Source organism: Heterocephalus glaber, unplaced genomic scaffold (assembly GCF_053883595.1).
Source record: "Heterocephalus glaber isolate CG9 unplaced genomic scaffold, H.glaber_assembly_v1.0 deba00001457, whole genome shotgun sequence".
NCBI classification, from domain to species: Eukaryota; Metazoa; Chordata; class Mammalia; order Rodentia; family Bathyergidae; genus Heterocephalus; species Heterocephalus glaber.
In genome coordinates this window covers 29546774-29563823 of record NW_028258305.1, presented here as the reverse complement: position 1 = coordinate 29563823, position 17050 = coordinate 29546774, and the positions used below count along the sequence as shown (strand labels likewise).

The 17050-nt window shown below is 34.8% G+C and overlaps 2 protein-coding genes across 7 annotated transcripts in view; one reads left to right on the top strand and one right to left on the bottom strand.

The window, feature by feature from the left end:
- Positions 1 to 17050, bottom strand: part of Sos1 (SOS Ras/Rac guanine nucleotide exchange factor 1) — a 166418-nt gene that overhangs the window by 106161 nt on the left and 43207 nt on the right. For all 5 annotated transcript variants that reach the window (XR_015453000.1, XM_087216115.1, XM_087216114.1 and 2 more), the window contains exons 2-5: positions 12153 to 12278; positions 7479 to 7610; positions 5121 to 5285; positions 3516 to 3725 (exon numbers count right to left, since the gene is read on the bottom strand). Coding sequence is in view for 4 of the 5 variants with exons in the window: in XM_087216115.1 (XP_087072241.1) it covers positions 3516 to 3725; positions 5121 to 5285; positions 7479 to 7610; positions 12153 to 12278 (633 nt within the window). In the remaining variant the exon portion in view is untranslated. The remainder of the gene's footprint in view (positions 1 to 3515; positions 3726 to 5120; positions 5286 to 7478; positions 7611 to 12152; positions 12279 to 17050) is intronic.
- Positions 1 to 17050, top strand: part of Arhgef33 (Rho guanine nucleotide exchange factor 33) — a 191438-nt gene that overhangs the window by 151364 nt on the left and 23024 nt on the right. The window lies entirely within an intron of this gene.

The window sequence follows — 17050 nt, the reverse complement described above, 5'->3', positions numbered from 1 at the left end:
TGTTGGGAAGGGCAGAAGGAAATACATTAATTCAGTTAGGTATATAATGATAGACAATTTTTAGCTAGCAACTCATTTAATACTCAGAATTTAACATGGAAGATACACTGACACATGCACAAATGCAGTTAAGAATTCCTTTTGCAATGACGTACAGTGTACAAATACATTTCTCTAGTCCAGTGGTTCTCAAACTTTCTGTCAAAAGACTCAACACTTAAAACTTACTGAAGACTAGTTCGATTCCTGGTACCAAAAAAAAAAAAATGCCTAAAAGTTATTGAAGACTAAAAAGTTTTTACTTAATATTTATCAAGTTACCATATTAGAAATTAAGGGCCAGGGATTTAGCTCAGTGGCTTCGCTGCCTGCTGTGCAAGCACAAGGACTCGAGTTCGATCCCCAGTACCAAAAAAAAAAAAAAAAAGAAGTTAAAACCAGACTTCTTTAAACATGTATTTAAAAATAACAATAGGGCTGGAGATTTAGCTCAGTGGTTCTGCTGCCTGCCTCGCAAGGACAAGGACCCAAGTTCTATCCCCGGCACCAAAATAAATAAATAAAAAATAAAAATAACAATAAACTATGTTAACATAAATAATATTTTCATGAAAAAATAATTATTTTTCTAAAACAACAGCAGAAAATAGTATTTTTTTTACATTTTAGAAATCTAATGTTAAGAGAGGGCAGTAGGGTTTTCGTATCTATTTCTGCATTCAATGCGAAGAAAGTCTAGCTTTATACAGATATGTAATAGGAAAGGCAGGAATATTTTGATAGTCTATTCAAATAATTGTGAATATATTTTTCTTTTTCTAATTTTTTGTGGGGTTTTTTTTTTGGAACTGGGGATCGAACTCTTTTTCTAATTTTCCTGTTGGTATACTCACATATCATCAAACTTCCCTTGTAAAATGAACTTGGTGTTTAGTAATTTTCAGTATGTTTACATGGCTGTGCAGTCTGTCACATTCCAGAGCATTTCATTCCTCCAAAGACAGCCTAACAGATTAACACTCATTCTCTATTTCTCTTTTTTCCATCTCCGGCAACCAATATTCTACATTCTGTTTCTATGACTTTGCCTATTGTAGACATTCATATAAATAGAGTGAATATCCTTTTATGGTGCCACACCAAAATTTAATAAATGGTAATTTCTTTTTTCTTTTTTGGTGGGGATCGAACTCAGGACCTCACACTTGCTAGGCAGGCGCAGTGCCATTAAGCTACATCCCTGGCCCTAATAAATGGTAATTTCTTAAAGGTTAGTTGCAGTGTGGAATCTGAAACCATATGAATTTTAAACTGTCATATTAAAATTCAATGGTACTATTATTTGATTATTTTTACCCATGACTATAATTTCGGTCAAATAAACTTTGAAGTATGGTTCATATACACTGTATAGTAAGATACAACTATTTAAAATATACTCTTTGGTGAGATTTTATGTAGTTACTCATCCTTGTACTCACCATCATAACCAGGATACACAACATTTTCATCCCTGGAAGACTTTCCTTAAGCCCCTTCCCTGTCAACTCTTACTGTCCTCGCTCCTAGGAAACCAGCAGTCTTTTCTGTCATCAGAAAAATGTCTTTTCTAGAATATCAAATAAGTTGAATCATATCTAATCTTTTGTGTCTGGCTTCTTTGCTCATGTTTTTGAGATACATCCATGCATAACTACTGCATTCTTCTTTATTTCTGAGTAGCATTCTATTTATATGGGCACATCACAATTTGTTTATCCATTCACCTTTGGTGGATATTTGGGTTCTTCCCAGTTTTAAGCTATTACAAATAAAATTGCTATGAATATTCACAAGCAAGTTTTGTATGGACATATTTTCATTTCTTCTGGGTAAAAATCTAGTATTAGAATTGCTGGATGGTATGACTATATATATTTGTTACATAAAATTGTCAAATTTTGGGCTGGGGATTTAGCTCAGTCGTGCCGCCACCTGCCTTGCAAGCTCAAGATCCTGAGTTTGATCCCCGGTACCAAAAAAATAAGTCAAAATTTTTTCTAAAATGTTTATACTAGTTTAGACCTCATGGGCTGGGGCTGTAGCTTATTGGGTACTGTACTTGCCTAGCATGCAAGGCCCTGGAGTTCAATACTCAGTATCATGCTCCCCGCCCCCAAAGAAGAAATAATTATTACCTCACAAGTAATGTGCGAGTTTTATTTTTAGTTTTGTTTTTTTTTTGGTACCGGGAATCAAACTCGGGACCTTGAGCTTGCGAGGCAGGGGCCAGAACCACTGAGCTAAATCCCCAGACCTATGTGGGAGTTTTATACTCCCACAAGCAATTGCTCCACATCCTTTACAACATTTGGTATTGTCAGTCATTTTTTCCAGTCTTTCTAATGAGTATGTGGTAGCATTCTCTGTTATTTTAATTTGCACATCTCCATTGACTATGGATGTTGAGCACATTTTGGCCAATCTTTGTTTTTTTCTGGTAACGGAGATCGAACTAGGGACCTTATGCTTGCAAGGCAGGTGGCAGAACCACTGAGCTAAATCCCCGGCCCTCTTTGGTTCTTGATTTTTGTGTCTCAAGACATCTTTGCCTCTACTTTATATTTATTTTTTATGGAACTTTGCTAATATATAATTTACATATCATATAATTTATCCACTTAAAGGAGTTGAATTATTTTTAATGTCTTTATAAATTTGTGTGACTACTACTATAATCTACTCCTTATTTATTTTTGTATTGCTGAGGGTCAAACCCAAGGGCTCACATGATAAGCAAATGTTCTACCCTCTAGCCTTATTCTTTCATTTTTTAATGTTTACTCATTGCCATGTCTTGAGCTCAAATGCCAGCTTCTGTAGTGAGCAATGCTTTTCCATCAGCCATGTATGGTTGTAGGAATTATTAGTAGTGTAACCCCTTTAGACAACCTCACCTGTTTTCACTCAGCATTTTCTCAGGTCCCAATTAGGTTACTTTGATTACCTTTGTCATCCTTGTCTACATTTCAGTGTCACTGGTTCCTTCCTTTGTCTTCCAAAAAATATTGCTGTCATATTTCTATTATAGTTACTACCATTTTGTAATACAATTAAAATTTAAGTTTACATCACTATCTTGGCTAAACTTGAGGGAAGGAACTTTGCTTATTCCTCTTTGAATCCCTATTGCTAAATACAGTGTCTGAGAGTACAGTTGGCACTGATAAGCATTGGTTACATGACTCAAATGAGCCAAATAAAACAAAAATGTCTTCCATCTAAGAGAATTTGTTCTTAAGAGTACATGGAAGATTCTGTGAATTCATTTTTATTTACATAATCCCTACTTTAGTTTGTCTTTTAATTTCTGATGTGTAATCTCTTTAAACTGTTGCAGTGCTTTGTGATCATGAATTAAACTCCACAATTAAAAAAAACTGACAAATTAGTAAGCATGAACTATACAAACTAAAATTTGAAGTGGTCATGCAAATTTAACAACAGAGTGACAAACACATATAAAATATACTTACATTAGCTGAAAACAATTTGGAATTGGAGACAAAGGGCTCTCTAAAAACTTTTATAATTAGATTTAGTTCCCTTATATATTGTCGAATTTCTGCCATAAATGCTTTTACCAAATCATAGTAAGTTTGTTCTCCTGAGGTGGAAGGCTCTTCATCCGTTAAAGATAATATATTTATATCTTCTACGTCTTGATGAAACATATCCATCAATACCTATATAGTCAGATTTTTAAAAAGTATAAAATATTAATCAATAGTCAAATTAGAAGGCAAATGCCTAAGAAGTTCTTTGAATAAAGTTCTTAAATGATATAAAAGCAGGTATACAATTATCTTCTTTTGGCTATATTGCTACCACCTCTTCACAGCTTCTTTAAAGTATCTCTAAAACAGAATTGTATATCTGATATCACACATGCCTCCTACAAGTTCTCTATCAATAACTAGTATGTCTGTCTCTCTTGCTAATCTATTACTTCTAAGTTATCCCCAAATTCTGTACTGAATTTCTCTCTGACTTGGTGTCCTTTGTTCTATATCTTTCCATCTTCATTTTATTCCATGCCCTCACTCTCATATTTGAGTAATTCTTCGAGTTTTCTAGTTGGCCTCTTTTGCTACATTTGTTGGAGATAAAAGAAACCCTGTTTTCTCCAAAAAAGTTTACCATTATTACTCTTGGTGAAACTCATCATTCCCCTTTTTGTGAACTTATGGCTGAATCATATAGATAAGATCACCTGCCTTAGAGGTGTTTTTTTTTTTTGGTACTGGGGATTGCATTTGTGAGGCAGGTGGCAGAACCACTGAGCTAAATCCCCGGTCCCTTAGAGGTGTTTTATAATGATCAAATGCAATAAACCAAGTGTATGCCTAACTTTCAATAAATTTTCTCTTAATATTGTTATTGAAACATCATGTAACCAACATTTAAAGCTAGATGTTGAGGGCGAGAGATTTAGCTCAGTGGTTCTGCCGACTGCCTCGCAAGCACAAGGTAAGGAGTTCGATCTCCGGCACACACACACAAAAAAAGAAAGCTAGATGTTGAAATAAATCTATTAATATTTTTATATTTTCAAAAATTGTTTTCAAGTAAATCTTCCAATTAAAATAAAAATCTTAAGAAATTTCACTATTAAGATATTATTACTATAATTAACCCTAGTTAAAGTAATACATAAGAAAAAAAACATTTTTAAACAGATGTTATTATACAGCTAGTATCTTATTTCCATAAACTGTATCCTGAATACTTGCTATTAATTACTGACATATCCTCCAACACCCAGTACTGAAATATCACCCAACACATAGAATACTTTTACTCTGTCTGAACAGTAAGTTAGTGTCCAATAGATCACAAACAAGAACATAAGCATAAGCTGAGTGTGGTGGCACAGCCTGTGATCTCAGTTACTAGAGAGACTGAGACAGGAGGATCACAGTTTGAAACTAGCCTAGGCAACTTAGCAAGACCCTGTCTCAAATAAAAAAGGTACTAGAGATGTAGCTCAGTGGTAGAGCACTTTCTTGGCATGCATAAGGCCCTAGAGGTTCAAACCCCAGCACCACCACCAAAAACAAAACAGAAGCTTGGTTTCCTACCTTATCAGCGCACATTGCCACTTTAATATCTTGTTTTGTAATTTCATAATGTCGTATATTTCTCACATAATTCCCCACCAGCTTTAAAATGTCTGCAGAAATATATTCTAATACTGCTACTATGTAAACAGAAACTTGGTGATCAATTTTATAACCTAGGACCTCCTGCAATTTAAAAGCAAAACATATTTAAATATATTGTAAATTTAACACACTGATTAAAAACACAAAACATGCAGCTTAGCTTAGCTTTTACTGAAAACTGTTGATTGCTAAGCTATAATTTTACTATTGTTAAGTGGTTCAATTATGAATAATACATGTATTATGACTGAAAAATATAAAGTAAGAAAAAACAAGGCAAAACTACTCCTGTTCATATATACAATATTTGAAAAGTATACATTACTAAGTAGATAATCCCTAACCTAGTAAGAGAAATCCAAGTCTGGTGTGGCAGAGCAAGTGCTCTTTGTTACCTAAGAATACCTGGAAGTAACTACAACAAATGAGTTTTTTCTTTTACACAATAATGAATTTATTACTGGTATCCAGGAATATATCTATTAGTCTTACACTTCTATCATTTCCAAAGGAATTTGGGCTCCCCCAAACTCTCATGACACATTCCTGGTATCCCTAGCTGTTTTATGAAAAAATTCATGCTATGTCCTACTGAACAATGAGCATATTAGATAGTCCTATTATTAGACTTCAAAGAGACTGTGGTCTTTTGTGGAGCTGACTAGTTCCTAAAGGAGAACAAATTCTAAATAATTCAGTTAAGGGGGAAAAACTTTGAAATAAGTTCACTATAAATTTGGGTCAGACTGCATTTACCTTTCAGGGTATGTAAAAGCTATTAAATGTATCATGATAAAGCTATATCAATAAGTTAAATGATATCCACCATTAAATTATAAAACTCAAAATTTGGAATGATTAACATGCACAATCAACGTTAATTCTCTTAGATTCTAATTCAAAGTATAGTGAATGAAAATCTTGAAAGGGGAATTATAAAATGCAATTATTAATAATTTAATAATTTTCCATAGCTTGTAATTTCCTCAGAGCTGTCACTAGGATAAAGGTAGATATTTCTATTTAACCACCAAATGCACAATACAACTTTTGACAGCCTTAAATATCATCCAAATGTTTAGTCTTAAATCTTGTTTTATTAAATTTTAGAATTTTTACTAGTATATGTTTGCAATATATAATGTTGAGACTCATAAAAGGCAGTTAGTACGTGTACATAACACATCTTAATTCTTTTTCATTCCCGTGCCTCTCCCCTCCCTCCTCCATATCCCCATCTCTTGGTTAGTCTTAAATTTTGAACATTAGGGAGACCTGGATTTCCTAACATCAACACTAACACTATCACTAGGAGTACTGCGAAGTCAAACCAGGGAGTTAATCATTTTCTGTCTCTGCTATCTCATTTATGAACTAGAGGTAATAATAATAACTTTGTTAAAGAATAAAACTCAGAGACAATATATGCAAACATTAGCATTTTGTTTATATTAGTGTATGCAAAATTAATTAAACTCTAAAAGTATTAAGGTGTTATATTTATATATAGTTAATTATTATATTTTTGTTGTGAGTTAATCAATAGTTTGTTCATTATAGTAAATAAAACAGAAACAGTATTAGTAGGGTTTCCAGTAGTTATTCTATCAGTTCTATAGATTAAACTGACTGACTGATTTAAATGGTAAGTAGGACGGGCTAGTTCAGATAATCTTCAGGGAATTTCTGGGTTTTTTGGGGGCAGGGATTTCTGTTTAAAAGATTAGACACAGACCTAAGTCAGTTTCACAAAAGTTCCTATTTAAAATATTAATGTCCCATGTCCAGCCTGCAGCATTTTTTTGGTCCTTTCCCTTTTTTTGAGAGAAGAGGCTACATACAAAATATATAATGTATATAAGTAACAAAACTCTAATTTAAAATATTTTTATTTTAACGTTTAAAAGGTGGTGGGGCTGGGGAAGGTAGGCTGCAGGTCAGACACAGGACCTTAATATGACAGGGACACTTAGGTCTAACCAACAAACAGGGAGGGCTTTTATAAATTCTCTTGGTGGTCCTGATAACACCTGAGATAAACAAAATCCACAATAATTTTTCTTAATACCTTTAATTTTCTTTTTACTGTTGATATGGAATTAACTTAAATTGTGTTCCCCGACTTATAGTTTATCATCATATCCCTCCCCACCACATGAATCCCTAGAAACTTAAAAAGAATTTTATGCCAGTTGAAACATTCTTAGTATTTAAAAATGAGTAGGTTTTATTCTGCTTGTTAAAGGCAAGAAGGTAGTAGTATTTTAGCTTTACCTTTAATAAAGGATGAATTTTTTCTACTGGGAGAGATAAGGGGTTTCTCCGCTTTCTCTTTTCAATAGCTGACTGGGCATCAGCTATTGCCCACTTATCAATTGGATGAGGGAAACTTTTTTGCACACGTTCCTTGGAAAATAGAAAAATAACAACTAAGCAACAAATAAATGAAGTAGTGCTCTTTTCTTAAAATTTACTTTTAAAATCAAATGCCAAAAGTAGAACTTTTCACATATGGTATAGTTTGTTTAACACACTTAAGCTAAGAAAAGCTATAATTGTTAATGTTTTCATTCCTTAATCAAGCAGTTAAGAGACTAAAGCATTCTCTCTGCTATCTAGGGGGAAAATCATATCCTGAATTCCAAGTTTACTGTGACAAAGCTAATGACAAGAATGAGTAGAATCCACTTTAAATGTTTCTTTCATAAAATTTCAAGGAACTAGACCTAAGCTCAAGAACCATATATTTAAATTCAGTTGTCCTTACTTTCAATACAAATTACAAACTCGAGTAGCATTTTGCAATTGAAACTTCCAAAAAAATTCTTTATCATGCAAAAGTACTTCAAAATTATTTATAAGTGGAAATCAATGATTTACATTGATATCTAATTTTATTTTTTATTTTTTAGTAACTAATTTTAGTACACTAGTTTAAAATTCTCCATAGGTCCTTGATTTTTAACAAAATGATTCAATTTCCTATGTAGCAGTTGTTCAGTTAAAATTTTCAGTGGAACAACTCAAGTTAGTATAGCAGCTGAATTTCCTTACTCTAATAAACTAATATAATTCATTTTAAATTCATTTAAAATAAAAAATGTAATTCATTTAAATAATAAATATCTTAAATGCTTTTTTCATCCTCTCAAGGTTTTATTTTTTGATTTTTGAGACAGGGTCTCACTATATATTCCAGGTGGGCCTTGAACTCACTATGTAGCCCAGGCTGGCTTCAAACTTGCAATGCTCCTGCCTCAGCCTCCAGAGTGCTGGGATTACAGGTGTGAACCCCAGGCACTGCTGCAAAGTTTTAAAACTTAACTGCAAGATATCACAATTTATACCAGTAGAGGTCGCTATTACACAGTTTTTTAACATTTTAACACAACCAGTAGTGTATCAAAACTAGCTGAAATTAAACATTACTCCTTGATTGTAAGCCTAAATAAAAGGTTTTATCAGTTGCTGTTAAATAAAATAGAGACTGCCATATGGTACTCTAGGAGTAGGATGGGGAGGAATACAATGATTCTATGACATGCTATGAACAAATTAATGTTAGGAAATTTAAACCATTCTTCATCTATGTTCAAGGTTAAATCAGCTGCCAAATTTAAAAAATAAACATTTCAATTCTAATTAATGCAACTGTAAGTGTGTTGAAAGAAACTGTAGTTAAAATTGGAGTTAAATCTTTTTAACTGCTTTGCTGAAAACCTATTTGTCCAGATGCCGCCGTCAGGTACATGGAACAATGCAAAACAAAGGTTCAGAATATGCGGAAGCAAGGGCAGGTGAAGAAAAGAGCAGGGAAGGGGAGCATGTGAAAGGAAGGACAAAGCAGAAATTATTTTCTTTTATCCAGGTCAGTTCTACACCCTTGCTAATCCAACACTGAGAAGGGATTTGAGACTAAGGTTTTTTAATTAAGACATTTACAATGATGGGTTTAGCCCATGGTTAACCAAATACATGGTTATAAACCTAATAACAGCATGGACCTGAAGCTAACATTTTTAAAAAATTCAACTCATTGTAAAAGAAATTCTCAAAACATTTTACATTCTACTCTCACACATTACACATATACTCACTAAAACAGTTTCATAAATAAAACCTGTCCTCATTATAGGAAGGACATTAGTTTTTTCTCTTTTCTTTTTTTAAGATGATGATTGGGTCAGTGCCTGTCAACTGATAATCCTAATAACTCAGGAGGCTGAGGGAGAAGGGTTCAGTGTTCAAAGCCAAGAGGCAATTTTGTAAGACCCTATCTCAAAATAAAACTTTTTTAAAGGAGGAAGGAGATGTGGTTCACTGCTAGAGCACTTGCTCAGCATGCACAAGGCCCTGGTTCAATCCCCAGAAATAAGGGAAAAAAAAGTTTGTTGGGCTATGCACCAAAGTGATTTTCTGATTATAAATGGATCATGACCTGGATGGAGTCTTAAAACTCACTCATGTATAGTGGAGGTAGAAAAGAATAGAAGCTGAACTCAAACTAACCATTCTAAATAGATTTAACACATGTCTGTTGGAAGGGGGAAGAGTGTCAGGTCATATTAAGATAATACTTGAAGAGCTTGCTAATTTTAGGGATCTTATTATTTTTAAAAGAAAGCTCTGTAAGTGTATTTTTAAAATATTGGATCCTAATGGAATGAGGTAAATGAAAAATTATTTCCAGACAAAAGAATCTAAGACCCATTTGCTATGATCTGAAATCTGTGGTGAAACCTAATCTTGACTGTGGTAGAACAGGTGAGTCCTTTAGGAGGTGAGGAGGTCGTGAGGGCTCAGTCCTCATGACTGGGATCAGGACTCACTAACAAAGGGCTTGAAGAAGTCCCCTTCAGTCCTATGAGGACACACAAGGAGAACAAGCCCTCACCACACACTATCACTGGCACCTTGATCTTGGACTTCCTGACCTCCCAGACTGTAAGCAATAAATTTATGCTGTTTACAAATTTCCATTCTAAGCTATTTTTTTCTTTGGTTGGTTGGTTTTTTGGTACCGGGGATCGAACTTGGGAACTTGCGCTTGCGAGGCAGGTGCCAGAACCACTGAGCTAAATCCCCGGCCCCATTCTAAGCTATTTTGTTAAAGCAGCCTGAACATACTAAACACCATTACGCTTATCTCAGTATCTCATCTCCATACTCTCTGTTCTTATCTAAATACCTTCCCAGAAATGGTATGGGAAGAGAAGTAGTAGACTAATGATAAAAAAAAGAATCAATCATTTCTATCTATTCTCTTGAGGGTCAACATTCCAACATATAAAATAGGAGAAATAATAAATACCTCATAGGGTTGTGGTAAAAATATAAAAATTTATGTAGCAGTACTTTGAAATTACAAAGCCTATGATATATAGCTAATTGATATTTTTATTGCCATCATACTGTTACAACATATGCTTTTAACAAAAAATCCATCCCCAGCCCCAAAGCCAACTCACTGAATCCCATATGGCTGCCTGTATTTGTAAAAATAATAAGGCAGAGAATAGGCTACATATCTTAGTTATCTCAGAAGTTCTCTTCTAAGAGAATATTAAAAAGCTATGAAATATCTTTTATTTAGAGTCTTGAATGTAGATATTAAGCCTATGCAAGTGGAAAACTGAAGGACTTATCCTTATTTCTGAGAATTCATGGAAATAACTTCAATATTAGGAAGTGATATATTAGACTCTATAAAGTAATTACAAGGATAAAACTGAATGAGCACAGTACTGTACAACATATCTGGGAAGAGGTAAGTTTGAGTATGCAGTGTCAGCAAACTAATAAATTCCTAGAGTGTACCAACATCAGAATAATAAGATAAATCCTATAACTCCATTCTAATACACTAGACATAGGTTGGATACTGTGTTTATAAACACTGTAGGGAACCTAATAGGAATAGTTAATGAGAAAGTCAGACAAGTTCTCTGCAAGATTCATTCTGTGAAGCCCAATGTAAATAGAAGGAAATTACAAATAAAACTATGACTTTATAATTCAGGGGGGGAAATGTACGAAACCTACTCTGAATTACTTAAAAAATCAAAGTGAATTACTATTCCACAATACACAATCTTTCCTACATCTACAACCTCTGTAATTCAGTATTCCTTGATACTTCTTTGCCTCAACTGAAATCTGCATCTCCCCCAGAGACTTCTAGAGTAGGAATTCTTTATCCTACCACCCACAGGAAAGGTTCTATATGCTGCTTCTAGAACATCACTCTCCTACTCTCATGTGAAGTACTGCCATCATCCTGTGTGACTTTGTTGCCTGTATCAAGCACATATGAAATACTCTGTAAATACTTCACCTTGGGGACCTTCACCTCTGGTTCAGCCACCACTATAGTTACCAATGAAATCTTAAATTCAATAGCTTTCTCTGGTCCCAATCTATTCTGCTACATTCACTCAGATATTGTAGCATTCTCAGTTCTCTCACCAAGATTAATGGAATTATCCTTGGGATACTAACTAGCTTTCCCAAATAAAAGAAATATGTGGACATATTCCATTCTTTTTGGCGGGGGTTACCGGGGATCAAACTCGGGAACTTGCGTTTGCAAGGCAGGTGGTGGAACCACTGAGCTAAATCCCCGGCCCAATATTCCATTCTTAAAGGTATGAGAATTATCACTCTAGCATCAAGAAATTGTTCATTTTAGCATAAAGGCAAAATATGGACTAATTTCATAGCTAAAACATATACAGGTCATCATATACTCAATATTAAGTTTAAAGAGATCCAGCTTTCACTTTCTTATATCACATATATATATATATATATATATATATACACACATACACACACACTATCTTATATCATATATACACACACTTTGTGAAATGAAAGAACACTCCCTTCACTGACATTACAAAAAACACATAGATGTATATATTAAATACAAGGCACAATTTGTCATACCTCTACATCTGAAGCACTTCGGGGCTGAGCTTGGCAGAGCATATTTAATAATTGCAAAATTAATTCTTCAACATACTGCAGAGCATCATCATTAGACTCAAGAGTTGGATGAACCTGCCCCTGGACCTATAAACAAAGGTAAAGTAATTAAAATGTGGGTTTGCTTTAAGAAGGGGAGCCATCCTACAAATTCCGACTGAACGTTATTGACCCAAAAGTTGGGAGTTCTCAACCTTTTCTCCCCAACCACATACACTATCTATACATGCTTTGGAGATCCAGATGCTTTGAGAGCCAGCGGCCTAAGTGTATGATTTCACTATTTTTTCTTACTCCATGGTTGAAGTGAAATGCAGCAATGGGAAGAGGGAAGGAGAGGCTGAAGCGGTGATAAAAGATACAGTTTATGTGTGCTTTACCAAGAACCAGTTAGAACATTTTTTCAATATTCTGCTGGGGCAAAATTGACCTCCTATTGGCCTGTGTCTCTTGTTTAACTCTTATCTTTGCTACTAACTGATAAAACCCAGGAGTGCATATATCTCATTGTATTTACTAATGTCCTTTCACCATCTAGCACTATGCAGGGCACACATGATACAAACTTGATAAATGTCTGTGAACACCAAGTCACCCTCTATCAAAGGACACAAATTCGACATTCTTAACAATTTGTGACTTTATCTACTACTCTATAGGACACTTGCTTAGCATGTATGAGACCCTGGGTTCAATCCCCAGCACTGCAGAAACAAAGAAACACAGACACACGCCCCTTACACTGTAAGATGGTTGCTTAATAATCTTCACCTTTTTCCTTGTCCATTTTTTAGAGACACTTCAAGCTACTGACCTGTATAAAGCTTTTTTTTTTTTGGTAGCAGGGATCGAACTCAGGACCTTGCACTTGCGAGGCAGGCGGTGGAACCACTGAGCTAAATCCCTGGCCCATGCTTGTATTTTAATAAAATACAACTTGCATCCCTTTATCACTCACAATGGTTCAAAACTTCCTCACAAAATAAATGGCAAGAAAAAAGTTTCTAGCTAAATAATGCATATTTTAGACTGTTCTACTCCCCAAAAGGTGGTGTAACACTTAATGGATGATGGTGTATAATACATATCGGTCAAGGGCGTTCAGTGGGGACTGGCCTTCTATATCTCATTAACTGACAGGATGATAATCACCATGTAGGGGTATACTGTTAAAATTTCTCTGACTTTTAAGACCTATAATTCAAAGTATGTGATTATTTCCACCTATTCTACCAACATAAATTTAACATTAAAGAGAAAAACTTATAAAAGTTAAGCAGGAAAAACTATCACACTCAGAAGGTACTGAATATTTTTCAAATGAATACACACTTGTATACATATTATACATACACACAAATATTGCCCTTAGCTTCACTAAAATGTAGTCCTAAAAATGCAGCTGTAATATGGGTTACATTTCTCTCTAAGGCCCTACATCACATAAACTATAGCTATAGATTTACAAGATAACACTTTTAGAATAAATGGGATTTTAAAGGTCATTTAACTCAGCCCCTCTGTTTAGCGGATGAGATAAAGAAGATACCAATAATCCAACTGCTAACTAGTAATACTGCTAAATATTGAACCTGGGCCTGCTGGGGTCTAGACTAGAGCTCTTTCCAATAAAACTTTCACTACCAAATCTGGATGAATCTGGTGAGTATCCTAGTAGATCCGCAATATAGGGAGGGTGTGTCCATTGGCTGTACCTTATTTATTAGTGGGCTTCTAAATAAAACTTGGCTAGAAATATGTTTCCATACTTTAATACCAATAGGTCATAAATGCAAATTGAGTTCTGAATCTTTTAATGTGAAAAGGTAAAACGATCATTGATTACACAAAGGATTCCAGTGGTTATAAATTTTTTTCACTAAACACAGAGCCATCTTAGGTTGTTCTTCAATTTGCACTTTCTGCTGAAGCAATCTGAAGTGTTTGTAGCTCCTGAAACATGATGTGTAGCTTCACTTACACAGCTCTCCAGGACTATCATTCGTTCTCTTAACCTTTCATTTTCCTCTTTGACTTTTTTTTTTTGGTACCGGGGATCAAACTCGGGGCCTTGCACTTGTGAGGCAGGCAACGGAACCACTGAGCTAAATCCCTGGCCCACCTCTTTGACTTTTAAAACCCAGATTTTACCTCATTTTAGGAAGAATTCTGTTTCTAACCTAAGGCAGAATTAACCTTACTCATTTAAATGATTACTACTGAATCTATTACATACCAGATCCTCTGTTAGAGGCTGGCTACACAGGAACGAGTCAAACATAGTAACTACTTGCATGGGCCTTATACTCTGCTCTCTGCCAATCCCTATACCAGGTAACCACACTTCTTTACTGGGTTTATCACACTGAATTATAATTACGTGTTCCTTGTCTACTTTCTGTATTGTATATTGATTCTCTAATTGGGCAAGACCTATGTATTTACAGAACATTTTTTTCTTTTTACTCCAAATCCTTGACACTGAGGAAATACCGAAAGCCTCTGTTGTACAAGTGAGGAGCAATAGAGCTAGAGGATTGGTTGGTTAGTTGATTTCAGGAGCATAAGCCCTTATATTAGAAGCCATTACACATACAAAGGCAGGTAGAACTAAACACAGGTTTATTATTATGCAGAATCAAAGACATTTTATATAACCACAGCAATGGAATGCAATGGTTAAAAACGACAATTTGATACTTGTATTAGTCAGCTTTCCTGTTGCTGAGACACGATACCTGACACAACTTTTAAAACAGATTTAATTTAGGTCATGAGGGGGGAGCAATTCATAGTCAGCTCGCTCCATGACAGAAGCAAGTGATGGAGCAAAGCTGTTTAGTTCAGGGTGGCTGGGGAACAAAGCAGAGGAACAGTGCCAGAGGAGTGGGCAAGGGACTGTACACAGCGCCCAAGACCATGCCTCCTGCACCCACTCAGATACACCCAGGAGCCATCCTTACTAGTCGGCCAGTAGTTTGTTTTCTTCCTTTCTTTCTCTTTCTTTCTTTCTTTTCTTTCTCTTTCTTTCTTTCTTTCTTTTTCTTTCTTTCTTCCTTCCTTCCTTTCTTTTTTGCTAGTAGTTTCTTAATCTGATGAAGCTGATGCATCAAGATCAATGGTCTTTCGATCCCCGGTACCCCCCCCCCGCGCCCCCCAAAAAGAAAGATCAGATCAATGGTCATAATGCTGCTAGCAATTCTAGCACATATAATTCAAATGTTGATTAAGTTTGGCAATTATAAAATAACATTTTAGGAATTCAAATTTAAACAGTTTTATGTATTGATGGGTATTAAAAGTCCAATACAACTTACTAGATAAATAAATCAAACAAAGACTTAGTTTGCTTAAACAGAAAATAATGTATCTGGCCAAATGTTGTTCTAAGCTCCTGGGCATTAACCGTTATCACACATTAAATCTGCCGAGTTAGGATCACAAAATTCATTCACAAGAGACCAATACTTTTACTTGCTTAAAAACTTTTAAAATCCTCTGACTGAAAAATACAGGCAATGGTCCCTGTTTAAAAGTCAAGCAGAGGGGCTGGGGATTTAGCTCAGTGGCACTGTGCCTGCCTCACTAAGCACAAGATCCTGAGTTTGATCCCTGGTATAAAAAAAAAAAGTCAAGCAGAGTGTCAATTCCTAAAAAAAAAAATTATATATATATATATATACACATACATACATATATATTTGGATACTGGGGATTGAACCCAGAGCCTTGAACTGAGCTACATCTCCAGCCCTTTCTGATTTTTATTTTGAGATGGGATCTTTTTTTTTTTTTTTTTGGTACCAGGGATCAAACTTGGGTCCTTGCGCTTGCGTAGCAGGCAGCGAAACCACTGAGCTAAATCCCCGGCCCTTGGGATGGGATCTTGCTAAGTCATCAAGTTGCCTGTCCTGGGCTCAAACTTGAGATCTTCCTGTCTCAGCCTCCCAGAGTGCTAGGATTACAGGTGTGTGTCACCACAATGGACTTGATCTTTACTCTATCAAACAAAATGCTGCTAAGATGTTTCTTTAAGGAACAAACAGTACTATTATATTCCACATATAGATAGAATAAAAACACTTTGCTCTCATGAGTTAGTGTTATAGCTAAAGTGCTCTATCTCATCAAAAATGATATTCAAAGACATTTAATAGATTACAGGATCTAAACTGTTCAAGACTATGCAGAATAGGTTACCATGTCAAATGTTATAACAGCCTCTGGAAGCCCACTACAACTGATATTTACCGAATGTGTGTGTGTGTGTGTGTGTGTGTATTTATAAGCAATTACAATAAGCACATGGAACTAGGTTTAAACTAGATGTAGTTTTTAAAACATTTTATATTTATTGATACAGAAAACTTCATATACTTTAATTACAATTTATGTATAATAAATTCAAATAGTTCACTAAAGAATTAATGATAGCCATAAATAAGAATTGTATATGACCCATGACAACAATTTTTTTAAAGCATAAACATTACATTCAATTAAAGGTGCCACCTCTTGAATTTTAAACTTTTCCTAAATTTAGGATTACTTGGCTTCTATCTTGATATTTCTTGCCTCTAGTAATCCCTAGCAGATTCTGAAGCAATTTTATTGGTTTTATTGCCTCATTATGTAGAATAACAAAACAAAGGAATTCAGTCTATATCAATTCCGAGTTGTCTGACACACAAGTCCTCCAAATGTATTCAGGAACCCCTTGGGTAAACTGCCAAAAAACACTGTGTCAAATTCAGATGAATCTTTAATGCCTTTTCTAGCTAATGGCTCTCTGAACAATTAGAAAGGCTTTTAGATTATATTCTGTCATGTCTTAAGCCTAGTTCTGTTACTTTTAATTT